Source organism: Carcharhinus amblyrhynchos, unplaced genomic scaffold, assembly GCF_965287045.1.
Source record: "Carcharhinus amblyrhynchos unplaced genomic scaffold, sCarAmb.v2.hapA scaffold_494, whole genome shotgun sequence".
Lineage (NCBI taxonomy): Eukaryota > Metazoa > Chordata > Chondrichthyes > Carcharhiniformes > Carcharhinidae > Carcharhinus > Carcharhinus amblyrhynchos.
This window is the reverse complement of record NW_027650234.1, coordinates 62,608-85,276: the sequence shown is the minus strand read 5'-3', so window position 1 is coordinate 85,276 and position 22,669 is coordinate 62,608. Positions and strand designations below refer to the sequence as shown.

At 46.0% G+C, this 22,669-nt stretch overlaps 1 protein-coding gene across 1 annotated transcript in view; it reads left to right on the top strand.

Moving 5' to 3' along the window:
- Window positions 1-21,318, top strand: part of LOC145339483 (cytochrome b-c1 complex subunit 1, mitochondrial-like) — a 29,053-nt gene extending 7,735 nt beyond the window's left edge. The window contains exons 6-13 of the mRNA XM_080183952.1: window positions 2,895-2,974; window positions 3,710-3,825; window positions 4,679-4,822; window positions 6,176-6,336; window positions 13,749-13,834; window positions 14,678-14,766; window positions 19,269-19,344; window positions 21,040-21,318. Coding sequence (XP_080040078.1) covers window positions 2,895-2,974; window positions 3,710-3,825; window positions 4,679-4,822; window positions 6,176-6,336; window positions 13,749-13,834; window positions 14,678-14,766; window positions 19,269-19,344; window positions 21,040-21,104 — 817 coding nt within the window. The 3' untranslated portion in view covers window positions 21,105-21,318. The remainder of the gene's footprint in view (window positions 1-2,894; window positions 2,975-3,709; window positions 3,826-4,678; window positions 4,823-6,175; window positions 6,337-13,748; window positions 13,835-14,677; window positions 14,767-19,268; window positions 19,345-21,039) is intronic.
- The last annotated feature ends 1,351 nt before the right edge of the window (window positions 21,319-22,669 follow it).

The window sequence follows — 22,669 nt, the reverse complement described above, 5'->3', positions numbered from 1 at the left end:
TTCCTAAATTGAACTAGTCCCATTTGCCAGTGTTTGGCCCATATCCTGCTGAACCTTTCCCATCCATCTATCTGTCCAAATGTCTTCTAAATGTTTGAATGGTAACCTCCCCTACCACCTCCTTTGGCAGCTTATTCCATATGCACACCATTCCCTGATTTGATTTGGTTTATTATTGTCATGTTATTAACACAGTGAAAAGTATTGTTTCTTGCGCGCTATACAGACGAAGCATATTATTCATAGAGAAGGAAAGGAGAGAGTGCAGAACGTAGTGTTACAGTTACAGCTAGGGTGTAGAGAAAGATCAACTTAATGCAAGGTAGATGCATTCAAAAGTATGATAGCAGCAAGGAAGAAGCTGTCCTTGAGTTGGTTGGTACGTGACCTCAGACTTTTGTATCTTTTTCTGATGGAAGAAGGTGGAAGAGAGAATGTCCAGGGTGCGTGGGGTCCTTAATTATGCTGGCTGCTTTGCCAAGGCAGCGTGAAGTGCAGACAGAGTTAGTGGATGGTTCGCTTGATGAACTGGGCTACATTCACAATCTTTTGTAGTTTCTTGCAGTCTTGGACAGAGCAAGAGCCATACCAAGCTGTGATACAACCAGAGCAAAGAAAATTACAGCACAGGAACAAGCCCTTCAAGCCTGCACCAATCATGCTGCCTGACTTAACTAAAACCTCCTACCCTTCCGAGGATCATATCCCTCTATTCCCATCCTATTCATGTACTTGTCAAGACGCTCCTTAAAAGTCACTACCATATCCGCTTCCACTACCTCCCCCGGCAACAAGTTCCAGGTACCCACTACTCTCTGTATAAAAAATCTGCCTCGTACATCTCCTTTAAATCTTGTCCCTCGCACCTTAAACCTGTGCCCCCTAGTAATTGACTCTTCCATCCTGGGGAAAAAGCTTCTGACTATCCACTCTGCCCATGCCTGTCATAATCTTGTAGATTTCTATCCGGTCTCCCCTCAACCTCCGTCGCTCCAGTGAGAACAAACCAAGTTTCTCCAACCTCTCTCATAGCTAATGCCCTCCATACCAAGCAACATCCTGGTAAATCTTTCCTGTATCCTCACCAAAGCCTCCACATCCTCCTTGTAGTGTGGCGACCAGGCTTGAACACTATATTCCAAGTGTGGCCTAACTAAAGGTTCAATAGACCTGCAACATGACTTACCAATTTTTAAACTCAATGCCCTGACCGATGAAGGCAAGCATGCCATATGCCTTCTAGACTGCCTTCTAGACTACCTTCTCCACCTGCGTTGCCACTTACTTGTGTACCTGGACACCCAGATCCAAAAATAATGCTTTCTAAGATGCATCTATCAAAGTTGATGAGAGTCATAGCTGACATGCCAAATGTCCTCTGTGAAAAAGTTGCCTCGCAGGTTCCCCTCCCACCTTAAACCTATTCCCTCTAAATTTGAACTCCCCTACCCTGGAGAAAAGACCTCGTTTATTCACCTCATCTGCACGCATCATGATTTTATAAACCAGTTAAATACAGCAAAAGACTGTGGGAGAAATAGATGGTGGTGGTGGAGTGGTGATGCCACTGGACTAGTAACCAAAAGGCCCAGGCTAATAGCCTGAGAGACAGGTTCAAATCCTAGCACAGCAAATGGTGGAATTTCAATTCAATTACTAAAATCTAGAACAGAAAGCTGTTCTCAGTATTAGGAATATTGATTGTTGTAAAAACCCATCTGGTTCACTAATGCCCTTTGGTCATACTAAATTGCCACTTAGTATCCCAAGATGTGTAGGTTTGGTGGATTAGCCATAGGAAATGCATGGGTATATCGGGATTGTACGGTGGAGAAGATAGTATTGGCCTGGCCTTGGTAGATGACCCTTTGATGTGGAGATGTCGGCGTTGGACTGGGGTGAATGCAGTAAGAAGTCTCACAACACCAGGTTAAAGTCCAACGGGTTTATTTGGTAGCAAAAGCCACTGGCTTTTGGAGCGTTGCCCCTTCATCAGGTGAGTGGGAGTTCTGTTCACAAACAGGGCATATAAAGACACAAATCCAATTTACAAAATAATGGTTGGAATGCGAATTTTTACAGCTAATCAAGTCTTAAAGGTACAGACAATGTGAGTGGAGAGAGGGTTAAGCACGGGTTAAAGAGATGTGTATTGTCTCCAGACAGGACAGTTAGTGAGATTTTGCAAGCCCTGACAAGTCATGGGGGTTACAGATAGTGTGACATGAACCCAAGATCCTGGTTGAAGCCATCCTCATGTGTGCGGAACTTGGCTATCAGTTTCTGCTCAGCAACTCTGCGCTGTTGTGTGTCATGATGGCTGCCTTGGAGAACACTTACCCAAAGGTCGGAGGCCAAATGTCCATGACCGCTGAAGTGTTCTCCAGCAGGAAGAGAACAGTCTTGCCTGGTGATTGTCGAGCGGTGTTCGTTCATCTGTTGTCATAGCGTCTGCATGGTCTCCCCAATGTGCCATGCCTCAGGACATCCTTCCCTACAGCGTACAAAAGGTCATCTGGACACGAACCATCAGCTCTTTTCTCTGCTCACAGATGCTGTCAGACTTGCTGAGATTTTCTAGCATTTTCTCTTTTGATTTCAGATTCCAGCATCTGCAGTAATTTGTTTTTATTTAAGCTCCACCCAGCAATCCCCAAAGGATCATAAAACCCCAGAACACTGTTAGTCCAGATTAAAAGTAACATGATTTCTATTATACTGCTTCAGCAGCAGTAAAGGATACTGGTCACAGATGGTGCTGACAACTTCCAGGGCCTGTAGAAACATGATTAAAATACATTTCTTAAAGGCACAGTATGGCCACACAGCCTGCCTTTGAATATTCTGATAAAGATTAATTCTTCTGATTGATGCATTTTCTTTCTGCTGTTCAGGTCTCTGAGTCACAGCAATCTTGCAGAATTCATGAACAATCATTACAAAGCTCCCCGAATGGTTGTGGCTGCAGCAGGAGGTGAGAAACAATCAATCTCTGCTGGTGTATAGTTTCCGATTCTGAGCATCAAACTTTACGAAGGAGGCGGGTGGGGAGGAGATTTACGAGAATAGTACCAGGATAAGAAACTTAGTTAAAGAGAGACTGGATAACTGAGGTTGTTCTCCTTTGAGCAGAACAGGTTAAAACATTATTTAATGAAGGTGTTTAAAGCTATGATTTTGATAGGGTAAATAAAAATCTCTTTCTAATAGTAACAGGAGGAGGCAGTCTTGAGGTAATTGGCAAAGAAATGGAAATGAGAATACTTTCTACATGGTGGGTTGTTGTGATCTGGAATATACCACCTGAAAATGCAGTGGAAGCAATGTGGTTAACTCTTAGCTGCCTTCCGAAATGACCTTGCAAACTTCTCAGTTCAGGGGCAGCTAGAGATAATCACATCCATCAAAGAATAAATCAAATTTAAAAATTCAGTGGGAACTTTCAAACGAGGAAATGGATAAATGTGTAAAGGGAATATTTTTGGGGAAAGACACTGGATAAGGAGAATAATTGGATTGCTTTCTCAGAGAACCAGCACGGGAACAATTGGTTGAATGGCCTGTTCCTGTGCTGTCTCATTCTATGATTTGTAATCACAACCTAAAATGAAGAAATTTACAAGGCTTCAGGGATAATTTCAGTGCATAAGGAGTGTTTGTGTTGTCTGTGGGATAATTACAGTGTAAGCTCTACTTCCCCTCCTATCAGGTATTCGCCATGCTGAGGTGGTGGGTTTAGCTCGCAAGCACTTTGGAGGGGTTCCCTTCAAGTACAAGAATGATGCGATCCCTGTACTAGCTCCTTGCCGCTTCACGGGAAGTCAGGTCAGTCCTGCGGTGTCACTAACCAGTCCGTCTACCCTCTTATCAGCCTTTTGGTCATGTTTCCTGTTCCCTGCCTCGACTAGTACTAAGCCTGGAACAGAAGCTCCCAATTTCCATCTCCATGGTGCGCCACATTCACTGATTTAAGCAGGGGCAACAGTTGAGGCATTACTGACCTGGTTGGAAATAGCAACCAGTAAAAGGGGAAGCAGTTTGAGAGGCGGACCTTCAGTCAGATTGAGGATAAGGTGGAAGCCCCATTATTGAAGATGGAATGTTGGGGGAGGGGTGAGGAGGAAAGCTTCGCTCCCTCAATCAGGCAAGGCAACTGGAGCCAGAGCCTTGACGTCGGAGAAGAGATGGGGTTGATTACTGGGGAGAGGACGAGGGACTGGGATTGGTTACTGGGGAGAGGGTGAGGGATTGATTACTGGGGAGAGGGCGAGGGATTGGGATTGGTTGCTAGGGAGAGGGCAAGTCAGATTATATTCGGAAAAGATTTAGCAGAATTAATAAATTGAAGATTTAACGTGTTAGAGATTGGGGCAAGTTGTAGAATTGGAGAGCTTGGCTTCGGCTGAAGCTGCAGAGAGCGCATTAGTTCAATGTTCACAATGAATTATGCGAGTTGCTGCGATTGAGGCTAACGTACAGAGAAATTTGTAGACAGCGGTTGATTGAAGTCTTCCATCTCTCAGATGTGAGTGACCGGAAGTTTCAGTGCTGGTCATCATTCTGTGTTTCTTCATGAACTTTGGTAAATACGTACTGTCATCCTGGTAGCAGCTAGCAGTGCTTGGAGTTGAAAGGTGTTTCTGTTGTGAGGTTGAACATTCCTTCTCCTTGGTTTCAGATCCTTGTGCGGGATGATGCTCTGCCATTAGCACACATTGCCATTGCCGTGGAGGGTGTTGGAGCGTCCAGTCCGGATGTGGTCCCTCTTTCGATTGCCAGCACACTCATTGGAAACTGGGACCGCACGTATGGGGGAGGGGTGGTGAGTAGCTGTGTGTAATTGTAGAAGTGAGAGCCACCTCTTTGTTTCTGGAGCAGCAGCAGGAGAGGTTCAGAGAGACTCTCAAACCCTCACCATAAGGATGGTCTCTCATGGCACAATGGCAATGGGCAATCTCAGCCACTTCTCCTGTCTTGTCAAAAGTGAAGCAAAGCTACAATTTTAAATTTTTCCCCCGTAGCTCCGACCGTCGATAAACCGTAGGGGTGAAGATCACAGAAGCAGGAGGAGGCTATTCAGCCCTTCAAGCCTGCTGTGCTATTCAATAAGATCGTGATTGATTTGCACTTGACTGTCTGCTCCCCATAACCCTCAACTCCTTCTACAGAAAATCTGTCTATTCAGTGACCCCAATCTCCACTGCTGTCTAGGAAGCAGAATTTCACAGATTAATGACACTCTGAAAGAGACAAATTCCCCTCATCCCATCTTCATTGAGTTGAGTGAACCTTTCGAACCTCCTGCAACCCTCTGTAGTGCTCTAATTCTAGCCTGGTGCAGCCTAATCACCTCATTGGTGGCCTTTGCTTAGTTACCTGCGCTTTAAGCTCTGAAATTCCATCAATAAGCCTCACCCTCTCTGATATTTCATCTCTCTTTACTGATGCTGCTTAAAACGTCATTCAATGACCACGCTTATGGTACCTGTCCCAGTCTCTCCTTCATTGACTCAATGTAAACTTTGATTTAAAAACTCTGCTGTGAAGCACATTGGAATGTTTTGCTACATGTAAGGTGCCTTATAAAGTTTACTAGTGTCACAAGTAGGCTTAGATTATCATTGCCATGAAGTTACTGTGAAAAGCCCCATATAAATTCAAGTTATTGCAGATTATGGGATAATGTTAAGTTACTGAAAGGTTCCTGGAACAGGCCATGTTATTCAATATAGGAAGCAATCAGACCCGTAGTACACCAGGGCATGGTGAACAATTGACCAGCTCGTCTGGCTCATTAATAGAACCAGAGTGAACTCTAACCTTGTGCTGTACCTGTCCTGGGAGTGTTTGATGGGGGACAGTGTAGAGGGAGCTTTACTCTGTATCTGATCCCGTGCTGTACCTGTCCTGGGGGTGTTTGATGGGGGATAGTGTAGAGGGAGCTTTACTCTGTATCTGATCCCGTGCTGTACCTGTCCTGGGAGCGTTTGATTGGGGGACAATGTAGAGTGAGCTTTACTCTGTATCTAACCCCGTGCTGTACCTGTCCTGGGAGTGTTTGATGGGGGGACGGTGTAGAGGGAGCTTTACTCTGTATCTAACCCCGTGCTGTACCTGTCCTGGGAGTGTTTGATGGGGACCGCGTGCAATGTTTATTTCTTCTGTTTTTGCGCAGAATCAGTCAAGTCGCCTGGCCCAGATTTCAGTTGAGAATAAACTGGGCCACAGCTTCCAGTCTTTCAATACATGTTACTCTGACACAGGGCTGTGGGGAATACACCTAGTCTGTGATGGATTGAACATTGAAGACATGCTGCACTTTGCCCAGGGAGAATGGTGAGTGTCTGCTTTCCATACTTGCCCTGGAATATCTGCTGCTTCTACTTACTGTAATCAGCTGATGAAAAAATTGAAGTTATTCAGTTGTTCAAATTAAGCCTTCCAAATGAGGGAACTGAGGGAGTTTATTGCAAAGAATTCAAACAGTCAAGTACAGACTACACCTTGGCTTAGGAAGGGTTTGGTCCTGTAACAACTGTAGGATTAGAGTTTGATTTATTATTGTCACATAGAACACTACAGCACAAACAGGCCCTTCGGCCCACGAGTTGCGCCGATCACGTCAACACCTATCTATAACCCCCAATCCCATAAAACCCCATATACTCATCCAGAAGTCTTTTAAAAGACCCCAGCGAGTTCGCCTCCACCACCACTGACGGCAGCCGATTCCACTCACTCACCACCCTCTGAGTGAAAAACTTACCCCTAACATCACTTCTGTACTTTCCTCCCCGCACCTTAAATCTATGTCCTCTCGTAGCGACCATTTCAACCCTGGGAAATAGCCTCTGAGAATCCACCCTATCCAATCCTCTCAACATTTTATAAACCTCTGTCAGGTCGCCTCTCAACCTTCGTCTCTCCAGGGAAAAGAGACCCAGCTCCCTCAACCTAACTTCATAAGGCATGCCTCCCAGTCCAGGCAACATCCTTGTAAATCTCCTCTGTACCCTTTCAATAGCTTCTACGTCTTTCCTATAGTGAGGCGACCAGAACTGCGCACAGTACTCCAAATGAGGCCTGACAAGGGTCTTATAAAGTTGCAGCATTACCTCCCGACTCCTAAACTCAATCCCTCGATTAATGAAGGCCAGTACACCATACGCCTTCTTGACCACCTCTTCCACCTGCGAGGCCGATTTAAGAGTCCTGTGGACCCGGACCCCAAGATCCTTCTGCTCTTCAACACTACTAAGACTCCTGCCCTTGATAGTGTACTCGTTCATCCCGTTGGTTCTGCCAAAATGGACGACTACGCATTTATCCGCGTTGAAGTCCATCTGCCACTTCTCCGCCCATGCCTGCATCCTATTTATGTCCTGCTGCAACTTTTGACATCCTTCCAGACCATCCACAACACCACCGACCTTCGTGTCATCAGCGAACTTACTCACCCATCCCTCCACTTCCTCATCCAGGTCATTTATGAAAATGACAAACAGCAAGGGTCCTAGAACAGATCCCTGGGGCACTCCACTGGTGACTGACCTCCATTCAGAAAAAGACCCATCCACAACCACTCTCTGTCTTCTGCAGGCAAGCCAGTTCTGGATCCACAAGGCCAAAGGCCCTTGGATCCCATGCCCTCTCACCTTCTCAAGAAGTCTTGCATGGGGGACCTTATCAAACGCCTTGCTGAAGTCCATGTACACCACGTCCACGGCACTTCCTTCGTCAATGTGTTCAGTCGCATTATCGAAGAACTCAACTAGGCTTGTAAGGCACGACCTGCCCTTGACAAATCCATGCTGACTATTCCTGATCATGTCAAACCTCTTCAAATGCTCGTAAATCTTGTCCCTCAGAAGCCTCTCCATCAGCTTACCAACCACTGAGGTCAGACTCACCGGTCGGTAATTTCCCGGGCTATCTCTGTTCCCTTTCTTGAAAATAGGGACTACATCCGCAATCCTCCAATCTTCCGGAACCTCTCCCGTCTCCATTGACGACGCAAAGATCATCGCCAGGGGCTCTGCAATCACTTCCCTCGCTTCCCACAGTATCCTGGGGTATATCCCATCTGGTCCGGGCGACTTATCTATCTTGATAGAATTCAAAAGTTCTAACACATCCTCCACCTTAATATCCACAAACTCAATCTTTTCCATCTGCTGCAAATCCGTAGCAAAATCTCCCAGATCAGCTTCCACTGTGAATACTGAGGCAAAGTACTCATTAAGCACCTCTGCCATTTCTTCTGGTTCCACACAGACCTTTCCCCCTTCACCTTTTATAGGTCCTATCCCTTCTCTTCTCATCCTTTTACCTTTCACATATTTATAGAAGGCCTTGGGATTCTCCTTAATCTTACCCGCCAAGGTCTTCTCATGACCCCTTCTGGCTCTCCTAATTTCCCTTTTAAGCTCCTTTCTACAGTCCTTATACTCCTCAAGATCCTTAACCCTCTCCTAGTTCCCTGAACTTTTTGTACACCTTCCCTTTCCTCCTGACTAGGTTCATAAGAACATAAGAAATAGGAGCAGGAGTAGGCCATCTGGCCCTTCGAGCCTGCCCCGCCATTCAATAAGATCATGGCTGATCTGTCGTGGCTCAGTTCCACATTCCCGCCCTCTCCCCATAACCCTTAATCCCCTCTCTTATCAAAAACCCATCAACCCGCTTCTTAAAAATATTTAGCGAGGCAGCCTCCACCACTTCAACGGGCAGAGAATTCCAGATATTCACCACCCTTTGAGTGAAGAAGTTCCTCCTCAACTCCGTTCTAAACCGCCCCCCCTTTATCTTGAGGCTGTGCCCCCTAGTCCTACTGTCTTTTTTGAGCGGGAAGAGTCTCTCCACCTCTATCCTATCCATCCCATTCATCATCTTATACGTCTCAATGAGATCTCCCCTCATTCTTCTAAACTCTAACGAGTACAAGCCTAGTTTATTCAGCCTCTCCTCATAGCTCAACCCCCTCAACTCCGGTATCAGCCTAGTAAACCTCCTCTGCACTCCCTCCAAGGCCAAAATATCCTTGCGCAGGTGCGGCGCCCAAAACTGCACGCAGTACTCCAGCTGCGGCCTCACCAATGCCCTATACAGCTGCAGCAAGACCTCCCTACTTTTATATTCAATCCCCCTCGCGATGAAGGCCAGCATCCCATTCGCCTTCCTGACCACCTGCTGCACCTGCAGGCTGGGTTTTTGCGACTCATGCACAAGGACCCCGAGGTCCCTCTGCACCGTCGCCTGCTGCAGTTTTTCGCCCCGTAAGTAATAGTCCTTCCTACCATTCTTCCTACCAAAGTGGACCACCTCACACTTGCCAACATTAAATTCCATTTGCCATTTCCTGGCCCATTCGCCTAGCCTATCTAGATCCTTCTGCAGACTCTCCACACCCTCCGCACAATTTGCCTTTCCCCCAATCTTGGTGTCATCAGCAAATTTCGACACCCTACACTCGGTTCCCTCCTCCAGATCATCTATATAAATGGTAAATAGCTGAGGCCCCAGCACCGACCCCTGGGGCACCCCACTAGTCACCAACCGCCAATCCGAATAGCACCCATTGACCCCCACTCTCTGCCTCCTATTTGACAACCAATCCTCTATCCACGCTAACACCCTACCCCCAACTCCATGTCCTCTGACCTTCTGCAGTAACCTCTTGTGAGGTACCTTATCAAACGCCTTCTGAAAATCCAGAAAGACCACATCCACCGGCTCTCCTCTATCCACCGCCCTAGACACATCCTCATAGAACTCCAGTAAATTTGTCAGACACGACTTCCCTTTAATGAAACCGTGTTGCGTCTGCCCTATCAAGCAATTCCCTTCAAGATGCCTCGCAATTTCCTCCTTAATGACAGATTCTAACATTTTACCTACCACAGACGTTAAACTAACCGGCCTATAATTCCCCGCCTTTTGCCTGGCACCCTTCTTAAACAACGGCGTAACATTAGCCGTTTTCCAATCTTCCAGCACTTCCCCGGAATCCAGCGACGTCTGGAAAATAACCACCAAGGCATCCACTATAACCTCCGCCATTTCTTTCAGAACCCTCGGATGCATTCCATCCGGTCCTGGGGACTTGTCCACAATCAGCCCCTCCAGTCTGTCGCGCACCACCTCTCTAGTAACAGTAATGTCATTAAGACCCTCCAGTCCTACCACCTTTCCATCGCTAACATCCGGCAAATTATTCACGTCCTCCTCCGTGAAGACAGAAACAAAAAAGTTATTCAAGACCTTAGCCATATCCCCATCCCCTACCACTAGGTCCCCTTTCTCATCCTCTAAGGGACCAACGTTCACCCTAGCCAGCCTCTTCCTTTTTATATATTTATAAAAACTCTTGCTATCCTTTTTTATATTAAGCGCTAGCCCAGCTTCATAGCTTCTTCTACCCTCCTTTATCAACTTTTTTGTCAATCTTTGTTGACATTTAAACCTTTCCCAATCCTCTTCTCGCCCACTGCTCTTAGCTACTCTAAATTCCTCCGCTTTTAATTTAACACAGCCTTCGTGCACCACGGTTCCCGCGACCTACCAAAACCCCCTTGTCTCATCGGAACGTTGTCATGCATAGCTCCAGACAAACATTCCTTGAATATCCGCCACCTTCCTTCGGTACTTTTCCCTAAGAACACTTCCTTCCAGTTTATTTGTCGAAGTAACTTCCTGACTTCTTCGTATCTCCCCTTACTCCATTCACATGTTAATACATTCACATGTATTAACATACAGTGAAAAGTATTGTTTCTTGCACACTGTACAGACAAAGCATACCGTTCATAGTCAGAAGTCTTACAACACCAGGTTAAAGTCCAACACGTTTATTTTCGGACCACTGCTTCTTCCTCAGGTGAGTAGATAGAGAAGGAAACGAGATTGCAGAATGTAGTGTTGCAGTCATAGCCAGGGTGTAGAGAAGGATCAACTTAGTGTGAGGTAGGTCCATTCAAAAGTCTGACGGCAGCAGAGAAGAAGCTGTTCTTGAATCGTTTGGTATGTGACCGTAGAGTTTTGTATCTTTTTCCCAACAGAAGAAGGTGGAAGAGAGAATGACCAGGGTACTTGTGGTCCTTGATTATGCTGGCTTGCTTTCCCAAGTATAGACAGAGTCAATGGATGGGAGGCTGGACTACATTCACAACCTTTTGTAGTTTCTTGCATTCTTGGACAGAGCAGGAGCCATACCAAGCTGTGATACAACCAGAAAGAATGCTTTCTATGGGGCATCTGTAAATTGAGAGTCGTAGTGGACAAATTTCCTTAGCCTCCTGAGAAAGTAGAGGTGTCTGTGGGCTTTGTTAACTACAGTGTTGGCAGGGGGTAACTAGGACAGGTTGTTGGTGATCTGGACACCTAAAAACCTGAAGCTCTCGACCCTTTCTACTTCGTCCCCATTGATATAGACATGGGCGTGTTCTCCTTTACGCTTCCTGAAGTCGATGACTATCTCCTTTGTTTTGCTGAGATTGAGGGAGTGATTATTGTTGCTGCACCAGTTCACCAGATTCTCTATCTCATTCCTGTACTGTGTCTCATCATTGTATGAGATCCGACCCACTATGGTGGTGTCATCAGCAAACCTGAAAATAGAATTGGAGGGGAATTTGGCCGCACAGTCATAGGTGTGTAAGGAGCATAATAAAGGTCTGAGAACACAGCCTTGTGGGGCACAGGTGTTGTGGATGATCATTGGAGGAGGTGTTGTTGCCTATCCTTACTGATTGCAGTCTGTGAGTTAGGAAGTTCAGGATCCAGTCACAGAGGGAGGTGCCGAGGCCCAGGCCACGGAGTTTGGAGATGAGACATTGAAGGTTGAGCTGTAGTAGTAAATAGGAGTCTGACATAGGTATCTTTGTTATTTGGTGTTCCAGGGTTGAGTGCAGGGCCATGGAAATGGCGTCTGCTGTGGACCTATTGCGGTGGTAGGCAAACTGTAATAAATCCAGGCAATCCAGGAGACTGGAATTGATTCATGCCATGACTAATCTTTCGAAGTATTTCATTAAGATGAATGTGAGAGCACCCAGATGATGGTCATTAAGGCACGCTGCCTGGCTTTTCTTTGGTACGGAGATGATGTTCATCATCTTGAAGCAGATAGGGACCTCAGATTGTTGTAAAGAGAGGTTGAAGATGTCTGTGAATACCACCACCGCAGCCCCCCCCCCCCCCCCCCCAAGCTGATCTGTGCAGGATCTGAGTGCTCTTCCAGGCCGGTCACTTTCTGTGGGTTGACTTTCAGGAAGGCTGCTGTGACGTCTGCAACTTCGGGTACAGATTCATCCAAGGCTTCCAGGGTGGAGGGCATGTTCTTGCTGACCTGTTCCTCAAAACACACACAGAATGCGTTGAGCTCGTTGGAGAGGGATGTATTGGTGCCGGCGATTTTACATGCCTCCTTGTAGCCTGTTATGTCTTGCAGACCATGCCACAGTCAGCTGGGGTCCGTGTGACTAGCCTGGAACTCTAGCTTGGTCCGATACTGTCTTTTGGCATCTTTGATGAATCTCCTTCAATCCTATCTGGATTTCTTGTATAGATCAGGGTCACCTGACTTGAATGCCTCAGACGTGGACTTCAGCAAGCAGTGGATATCCCTGTTCATCCATGGTTTCTGGTTGGGAAACACATGGATTTGTTTCTTTGACGCACTTCTATACACTTACTAACAAAGTCAGTTACTGCAGTGGCGTACTCGTTCAGCCTGGCCGCAGAGTTTTTGAATACTGACCAGTCCACTGACTCCAAGCAGCCCTGCAGGAGATCATCCGATTCCTCAGACCAACACTGCATGACTCTCTTTCTTGGATTCTCCTGCTTCAGTTTTTGCTTGTAAGCTGGGAGTAGGAGCACAACCTTGTGGTCTGATGTGCCAAAGTGGGTGGGCGATAGAGCGGTAGGCATGTTTGATATTTGTGTAACAGTGGTCAAGGATGTTTGAGCGTCTGGTGGAACAGTTGCTGTGTTGGTGGTATCTTGGTTGGATGCTCTTGAGCTTGGCCTGATTGAAGTTCCCAGCCACAATGAACAAGGCCTTGGGATGTTTTGTCTCAAGGCTATTTGGGATGGTGTATGTTTCATCTAGTGCAGCCTTCACGTCACATGGGTTGGGATGTAAACTGATGTCAGGCTAACGGAGGTGAACTTCTGCGGAAGATAATAGGGGCAGCGTTTTAGGTCAGGTATTCTAAGTCCGGGAGCAGAAACACACCAGTGTTGCTATGTTCAGGCACCCAAGAGGTGTTGATTAGAGGGCAGACCCCACCTCCCCTAGTCTTGCCTGAGGCTGCTGCACGGTCCATTCAGGCATTGAGAAGCCCTCCGGTTGTAAGGCACTGTCTGTTGAAGCAGGAATGAGCCATGTCTCCATGAGACAGAGCACACAGAATTCCCTCAGTTCCCTTTAAAGTTTTAAGCAAAGGATCGCTGATTGTGACCAGAGCTCTCAGCTTCGTGCAGTCACTGTGCTGTCTGATCTTGGCCAGCAGAACTCCGGGAATTGTGCAGTTTGGAGCAGGAGAAGCAGTGAGGTTCCCACCTTATCACTGACCACCCACCCCATTGCAAAGTGTGTAAGGGTCTCTGATTCAAAAGTCGTTTATCCACACCCCCACCGCTCGGAGAGAGAGGCAGATGGGGATTGCAGGGAGAGGCTCAATGGGAGGGAATGTCATGTTTTCCCATTTACATTTTGACTGGTGCTTGCTTGTCTTTCTGCTTAGGATGCGTCTTTGCACGAGTGTAACAGAGAGTGAGGTGACTAGAGCCAAAAATACACTGAAGACACACCTAGTGGCACAACTGGATGGTAAGATGAACACTGGGCCATTCAGCTCCTCAAATCTCTCATATCATTTATTTACATTCTGGCTGGCCTCTATCTTAACTACATTTTCTTGCCTTTGTTCCATGTTATTCCGACCCTTTGTGAACGACACAATTATCTCGGCTTGAAAGCTTCAGTTGGCCCACAGACCATCGTTTACTGGGAGAGTTCCAGATTTTCTCCCTCCTCTGTATGAGGAAGTGCCTCCTGACGACACATTTGAACAGCCATTACTCTACATTTTACCTTCTTGTTCTGGGCTTTGCCCAGCAGGAGGGAATCGTTTCCATCTATCGACTCATCAAATCCTTTTAATATTTGAAACATGTTGATCAGTTTGAAACTTCAAAACTCAAAGGAACATAAATGTATTCAATGCAAATTGGCCTCCTTATGTAGCCCCCTAAGAATTCCTGCATTGCATCCCCTCTCCAAGGACAGCACACCTCTTGAGGTCGATATGAGGTGGTATTGTATGGGCCGGAAATCATCTTCCGTCACCAGAATTGCTGGGAATTATGCTAATCTCTGTTATGTTTAATGCTGAACTTTACCATTCATGATTTCCCTGTTCAGTGGACCTGAAACACACATGCAGCATTATGCTGTGTGGGGTTACCAGTCCAGTCTGGCTTAGCTGTGTTCCAGCAAACTTCTGATTAGAGCAATCTGACCTCTGACTGGAATGCAAAAACCACAGAGATCACGCTCATGGACTGTACCCCAATCACAGTTGCAGTGATGGCCCATACCCAGACAGAGAGAAGTCACGTGTGCAGTGCCATTGGTGTGTTGGAGCTCAGTAATGTACACATTTGTTCACAGGCACTACACCAACATGTGCAGATATTGGACGCCAGGTCCTCAGTTACGGTCGGCGAATCTCATTGGCAGAATGGAATGCCAAGATCGATGTACGTATTATATTGAATTCCTCGTAACCATCAGATGTGTGTGGGAGCCGTACCCCAGTGAGAGTCAGTGTGTGTGGGACCCGTACCCCAGTGAGAGTCAGTGTGTGTGGGAGCCGTACCCCAGTGAGAGTCAGTGTGTGTGGGAGCCGTACCCCAGTGAGAGTCAGTGTGTGTGGGAGCCGTACCCCAGTGAGAGTCAGTGTGTGTGGGAGCCGTACCCCAGTGAGAGTCAGTGTGTGTGGGAGCCGTACCCCAGTGAGAGTCAGTGTGTGTGGGAGCCGTACCCCAGTGAGAGTCAGTGTGTGTGGGAGCCGTACCCCAGTGAGAGTCAGTGTGTGTGGGAGCCGTACCCCAGTGAGAGTCAGTGTGTGTGGGAGCCGTACCCCAGTGAGAGTCAGTGTGTGTGGGAGCCGTACCCCAGTGAGAGTCAGTGTGTGTGGGAGCCGTACCCCAGTGAGAGTCAGTGTGTGTGGGAGCCGTACCCCAGTGAGGGTCAGTGTGTGTGGGACCCGTACCCCAGTGAGGGTCAGTGTGTGTGGGACCCGTACCCCAGTGAGAGTCAGTGTGTGTGGGACCCGTACCCCAGTGAGATTTGCAGTTTTAGTAGAGATGTAAGTGCTGTAACAATGTGGTTATTAGATGCTGTATTATACGAAGATATGAATTATTTGGATGAGGCCACTTGGCCTCTTGATGCTGCTCTACTATCCAATGAGATCATGGCTGATCTGATTGTATTTCAGCCCCACATTCCTGCCGACCCCCAACAACCTTTCACCCCACTTGTTATTTATACAGCTCTGCCATAAAAATATTCAAAGTCTCTGCTTCCATTGCCTTGTGAGGAAGAGTTCCAGAGACTCCTCCCTCAGAGAAATATTCTTCTTATGTCTATCATAAATGAGAATCTCTTATTTTTAAACAGTGATTTAAACAATAGTTCTAGATTTTCCCACATCCACCCTGTCAATATCCCTCAGGATCTTGTATGTTTCATACAAGTTGCCTCTTACTCATCTAAACTCCAGCGGATACAAACTTCATCTTCGCAGCCTTTCCTCATAAGACAACCCATCCAATCCGAGCATTATCTAGTAAACCTTCTCTGAACTGTTTCTAATGCATTTACGTCCTTCCTTAAGCAAGGAGACAAGTACCATACACAATATTCCAGACGTGGTCTCACTGATGCTTTACAACTGAAGCATAATCTCCCTACCTTGGTAATTAATTCCCCTCATAATAAACCATAACTTTTTATTAGCTTTCCTAGTTACTCAGTGTACCAGTATAATAACCTTTTGCAATTCATACACTAGGACACCTGGATCCCTCTGCGATCTCTCAACATTTAGATAATATAACTTTTATTATTTTTCCTGTCAAAATGGATTATTTCACACTTTCCAACATCATTCTCTGCTGGCCAGATCTTTGCTTAATCACTTAAAAGCTTGTTTATTTATTAGTCACAAGTAGGCTTACATTAACACTGCAGTGAAGTTACTGTGAAAATCCCCTCGTCACCACATTCTGGCGTCAGTTCAGGTACACGATGTTGCAGATGCCAGCATTGGATTTGGGTAGGCACAGTAAGAAGTCTCAACATCAGGTTAAAGTCCAGTAGGTTTAATTGGTAGCATGAGCTTTCGGAGAGCTGCCCCTTCATCAGGTGAGTAAAAGGTTGGGTTCGTAAACATGGCATATACAGACACAGACTCAATTACAAGATAATGGTTGGAAAGCGCGTCTTAACAGGTAATTAAGTCTTTACAGGTGCAGACAATGCGAATGGAGAGGGTTAAGCACCAGGTAAAAAGGTGTAAATTGTCTCAAGCCAGGACAGTTCGCAAGATTTTGCAAGCCCAGGCAAGTCGTGTGGGTTACAGATGGTGTGACATGAACTCAAGATCCTGGTTGAGGCCGTCCTCATGTGTGGAACTTAGCTATCAGTTTCTGCTCAGCGATTCTGCGTTGTGTGTTTTGAAGGCTGCCTTGGAGAAAGCTTACTTGAAGATCAGAGGCTGAATGCCCTTGACTACTGAAGTGGTTTCCATTTCTCTGTTGTTGTAGCGTCTGCATGGTCTTGCCAATGTACCATGCCTCAGGACAGCCTTTCCTGCAGCGTATCAGGAAGACAACACTGGCCGAGTCACAAGACTGTATGTACCTGGTGAATGGTGTTCTCATATGAAATGATGGCATCCATGTCAATGATCCGGCGTGTCTTGCAGAGGTTGCTGTGGCACGGTCATGTGGTGTCATGGTCATGGTTCTCCTGAAGGCTGTTGTGTTATTTGGTCAGAACTGCGGGTAACTGTCATGTTCCTCGTTCAGTTGTCGGTACACTTTTTTGCAGTAGTCTGTTCTGTTCAGTATGACGGCCTCTCCTTTTTCTGTTAGTTTGATAGTGTTGTGGTTGGTCTTGAGAGCACGGATGGCGTTGCGTTGTGCTTGGGTGACGTTCGTGGCTGTCTTGTGAGTGCGGCTGATGAATCTGGCATTGACGCACCTCCTGACAGCTTAGGCATACATGTCCAGTTGAGGGCAGCGGCCTTCCAGAGGAGTCCAATTTGATTTTTTTCCTCTTCAGTTGCTGCACTGTAGATCTCTGTCAGCTGTTCGGTTCATTGGCTGTCTCATCAGGATCGCTGTGTATACAGGATCTGCTCAGACAAGGAGGATCGCAACAGACGCCTCCAGATGCCCTCGTAAGAATAGGATATGGCGCTGGACTCATCGATCGATAGTTCCGATGCGCCTCAGCGAAAAACCGCACTGACCACCTCAGAAGACGAACACGGGACACGGTGGACAGAGTACCCTTCGTCGTCCAGTACAGTGACCTGGGGTTTTATGATCTTTTGGGGATTGAGTGGAGCTTAAATAAAAGCAAATTACTGCAGATGCTGGAATCTAAAACCAAAAGAGAAAATGCTGGAAATTTCAGCAGGTCTGGCAGCATCTGTAAGGAGAGAAAAGAACTGACGTTTCGAGTTCAGGTGGGTCTTTTGTACACTGCAGGAAAGGATGTCCCAAGGCTTGGTACATTGGGGAGGCCATGCAAACGCTACGACAATGGATGAATGAACACCGCTCGACAATCACCAGGCAAGTGTGTTCTCTTCCTATTGCGGAACACTCCAGTGGTCACTGACATTTGGCCTCTGATCTTCGGGTAAGCATTCTCCAAGGAGGCCTTCAAGACACACAACAGCGCAGATTCGCTGGGCAAAAACTGACAGCCAAGTTCCGCACGCATGAGGACGGCCTCAACTGGGATCTTGGGTTCGTGTCACACTATCTGTAACCCCCACGACTTGCCTGGGCTTGCAAAATCTTGCGAACTGCCCTGGCTTGAGAATATTCACACCTGCTAAACCTGTGCTTAACCCTATCTCCACTTGCATTGTCTGCAGCTGTAAAGACTTGATTACCTGTTAAGACTCGCATTCCAACCAGTATCTTGTAACTGAGTTTGTGTCTGTATATGCCCTGTTGTGAATCCAACTCTTCACTCACCCAATGAAGAGGCAGCCCTCTGAAAGCCCATGCTAAAAAAAAACGTGTTGGACTTTAACCTGGTGGTGTGAGATTTCTTACTGTTCGGATACACCAAAGGAGAATTTAGCATGGCCAATGCGCCAAACCAGCACATATTTCGGACTGTGGGAGGAAACCGGAGTGCCTGGAAGAAACTCATGCAGACGCAGGGTGAACGTGGAAACTCCACACAACGACCCAAGCCAGGAATCGAATCCGGGTCCCTGACGCTGTGAGGCAGCAGTGCTAACTATTGTGCCAGCCTGGCCAATCTATATCCATTTATAGCCTCTTTATGTCCTCCTCACATCTTCCCTACACCATGAGCATTTATTTTGTGCAATAATATTTGATGTGCCACCTTGTCAAATGTCTTCTGGAAATCATACAGTACAGTACATCCGCTGGTTCCCCTTAATTAACTGCACATGTGAGTCCTTCAAAGTATGCCATTATATTGATTAAACATGATTTCCCATTTATAAAACCATGTTGAATCTGCCTGATTACTTTGAATTTTTCCAACTGCTCTGTAATTTTAATAATGGCTTCTAACATTTTTTCTATGACAGATGTTAAGCTAACTGGCCTATAGTTTCCTGCGTTCTTTCTTAAATTTCTGGATTTATACTCACTATTTTCCAATCTAATGGAACTTTCCCTGAGTTTTGGGAAATTAAAACCACTGCAATAACTATGCTGTGATGAAGGGACCTCCAGACTCGAAACGTTGGCTCTATTCTCTCTCCACAGATGCTGTCAGACCTGCTGAGATTTTCCAGCATTTTCTATTTTTGTTTTACGTTCCAGCATTTTCAGTATTTTGCTTTTATCAACAAATAACTCCCCAGCCAGAGGCACCCTAGGATCTGGGGAATTGTCATCCCGTTGTTGTACCCCCTCAGTGCCATTCTGTTTTATACTGTTACTCCTGATTTACGCTTTGTTCCCTGGAACAGGCTGTTGATGCCCAGATGTTGCGTGCCGTGTGTAGCCGTTATATCTATGACAAGTGTCCTGCAGTTGCAGCAGTTGGTAAGTTAAATGCTTTTCAGTCGATAGTTATCCTGTAGCCACGGTTCATCACATGTTTTGTGATTGAGATGAGAGACTAGGGCTTCAGTGCAGAATAGTCACAGCGTTGAATAACAGTGTGTGGGCTTGAAAATTCATGGGAACAGATGGGAGAGGAGAAATGATTATAAAGCAAGGGAGGAGATGGAAAGTCCTGGGATCCAAAGTGTGGTATAAGGAGGGTGTGTGACAGTGTCCCTGTTTGGAGTCCCTGTATTCAGGGCATACTGCATTCAGGACTGTCTGTTTCAAGATTATTTGATGATTTCTTATTTTTACTTTGAATGTTATGGAGTGATGGTCAATGCCTGGCACTTATGTGGCAACAATGTTACTTACCATTTGTCAGCCCAAGTCTGGATATTGTCCAGATCTTTTTGCATTTGAACATGGACCGCTTCAGTATCTGAGGATTTGCAAACGGTGCTGAACATTGGGCAATCATCAAGCATCCCCACTTCTGACCTTATGATGAAGCAACTGAAGATTGTTGGTCCTAGGACACTACCCTGAGGAACTCCTGCAGAGTGCTTCAGCGTAGTTGAAAGTGGAGTCACAGGTAGACAGAGTGGTGAAGAAGGCATTCGGCATGCTTGGTTTCATTGGTCAGAACATTGAAGGCAGGAGTTGTAATGTTTTGCTAAGGTTGAAAAGACATTGGTAAGGCCACACTTGGAATACTGTGTACAGTTCTGGTCACCCTATTATAGAAAGGATATTATTAAACTAGAAAGAGTGCAGAAAAGATTTACCAGGATGCTACCAGGACTTGATGGATTGAGTTATAAAGAGAGGCTGAATAGACTAGGACTTTTTCCTCTGGAGCGTACGTGGCTGAGGGGTGACCTTATAGAGATCTATAAATTAATGAGGGGCATACACAGGTAGATAGTCAATATCGTCTCCCAGAGGTAGGGGAGTCTAAAACTAGAGGGCATAGATTTAAGGTGAGAGAGGAGAGATACAAAAGTGTCCAGAGGGGCAATTTTTTCACACAGAGGGTGGTGAGTGGCTGGAACAAGCTGCCAGAGGTAGTAGTAGAGCATGGGAAACAGGCCCTTTGGCCCAACAAGCCCACGCCACCATCTTAACAATGTGCTTTTCCTCCTCCACCCTTGACCCATGTCTATGCTTATGGTACACCCATTGGAAACCAGATTAAGGGGAGAATAATTTAGGGACAATTTGTTACACCAGTCAGCTTAAGAGCACGTCTTTGGGGTGTGGGAGGAAACCGGAGCACCCGGAGGAAACCCACACAACAACAGGGAGAATGCGCAAACTCCCACAGACACTGGCCCAAATCCATAGAGTCGGCTACAATTTTATCTTTTAAAAAGCGTTTAAATAGTTACATGGCTACAATGGGTATAGAGGGATATGGGTCAAATACGGGCAATTGGGATTAGCTTAGGGGTTTTTAAAAAAAGGTGGCTTGGACAAGTTGGGCCGAAGGGCCTGTTTCCGTGCTGTAAACCTCTATGACTCTATGTCCTGGGACTGAGAAGTGTCCTGCAACACATGTAGCACTCAATCACAGCAGTGCCAAGTTCTTCAGTGTGTGTTTGTAAGTAGAATTAGAGAACAACACAGTACTTCACTCTGGCACTGCTTTCTCCAGAATTCATTAATTGATGTCTTCTATCGCCCTGGCAGGTCCAATTGAGCAGTTACCAGACTATAACAGGATCCGAAGTGCCATGTACTGGCTCCGTCTGTGAGCGAGCTCCAAGAACAGACACGTTTGGGGTGTTTCTGCTTTGAGTCCTCAGTCTCATGAGATGTTTTGTATCATTGGTTTTGTGTTGTAAATTTCAAATGGTGAAAAACATGTTTGAAGTATAAGAGACTCAGTTTAATCTGAGACTGTATAATCCAATTGTACAGAACATACATTGTTCAAGGTCTAATTAAAGCTGCCTGTCTAACTGAAAACCTGTTTGTGATGCACTGACTGCAGCAGAACATTCACTATCGGCTCTAATTTGTTCAGTGGCGGTGTTGTAGAAGGAAATTGGTGCATCGCCATGTAACAGCAGCTGGAAGGGATAGTGTCATCAAACAGACTGGATTCTGTGGGACTGAGGCAGTCCTCACTCTGCAATCTGTACTCAGTCTCTGTGATGAGAACTCGGAGGAAGTCACATTTACCGTTTGATCTTCATGCTGAATATATCCAAGAGCAGCTGTTGTCAGATCCTCTTGCCTCGGAGCAGAGGAAACCATTCTCCACATTGTGCTCTTTTGAACTATCTGATTAATCTCCCTGCTCCTGCTCTCCTCTCCATAACCCAGCAAATTGTTCTCCCTGTATTTATCCATTGTTGATGGAATTGAAAATTATTGAATCCACTTCCACCTCCATTCCAGATAGCATTTTCCAGATCACAAACAAAATATCCTCACCTCTTACCTGGAAGTATTGTGAACAATGGGGAGGAATATCGTAGCATTTCAAAGGGTCATAGATTAGTGGAATAGGCAGGCAAGTGGCAGATGAAGTTCAATGTGGAGAAATGTGATTCATTTTGCTATGAAGAATTCAGAGAGACAATAGCATTCATAGAATCCTTACAGTGCAAAAAGAAGCCTTTCAGCCTATCAAGTCTGCACCGACGACAATCCCACACAGGCCTATAGCCGTAACCCCACGTTTTAACCCCGCTAATCCCTCCAACCTATGCATCCCAAGTCACTAAGGGACAATTTAGCATAGCCAATGCACCTAATCTGCACATCTTTGAACTGTGGGAGGAAACCAGAGCACCCGGAGGAAACCCACGCAGATACAGGGAGAACTTGCAAACTCAAAATTATGCCCAAACTTTCAGGAAGTTATCTACAGGCATTTATCACCACCCATAGCCATAACAAAAGGGAAAAATTCAAACCAGATATCACCACATTGTTGAAAATGTATGTGAGCATCTCCGAGCAGTAATATCCACTGCCTCTGAACAGAGACAGTGTGAGAAGGACTGGTAAAGTCAGTAATAGTTTTGCCCGTCAAGGAAATTAAAGAAGCAAATTATAGGACAGGAATCCGGAGAGAGTGAGGAGATTAAGAGGAGAAATCCCTCAGTAAATATGAAACAGAGGATGCAAAACAATAACTAAAAATCTGGATACCCGGATCCCTCTGTTCTGCAAGTCCTCTCCATTGAAATAATATACTGGGTTTTCTTCCTTCCTGCCAAAGTGCACAGATTCCTATTTTCCCACATTAAACTCTGCCAAATTTTATGTCCACTCACTTTATCTATATCCCTTTGGAAATTCCTCACAT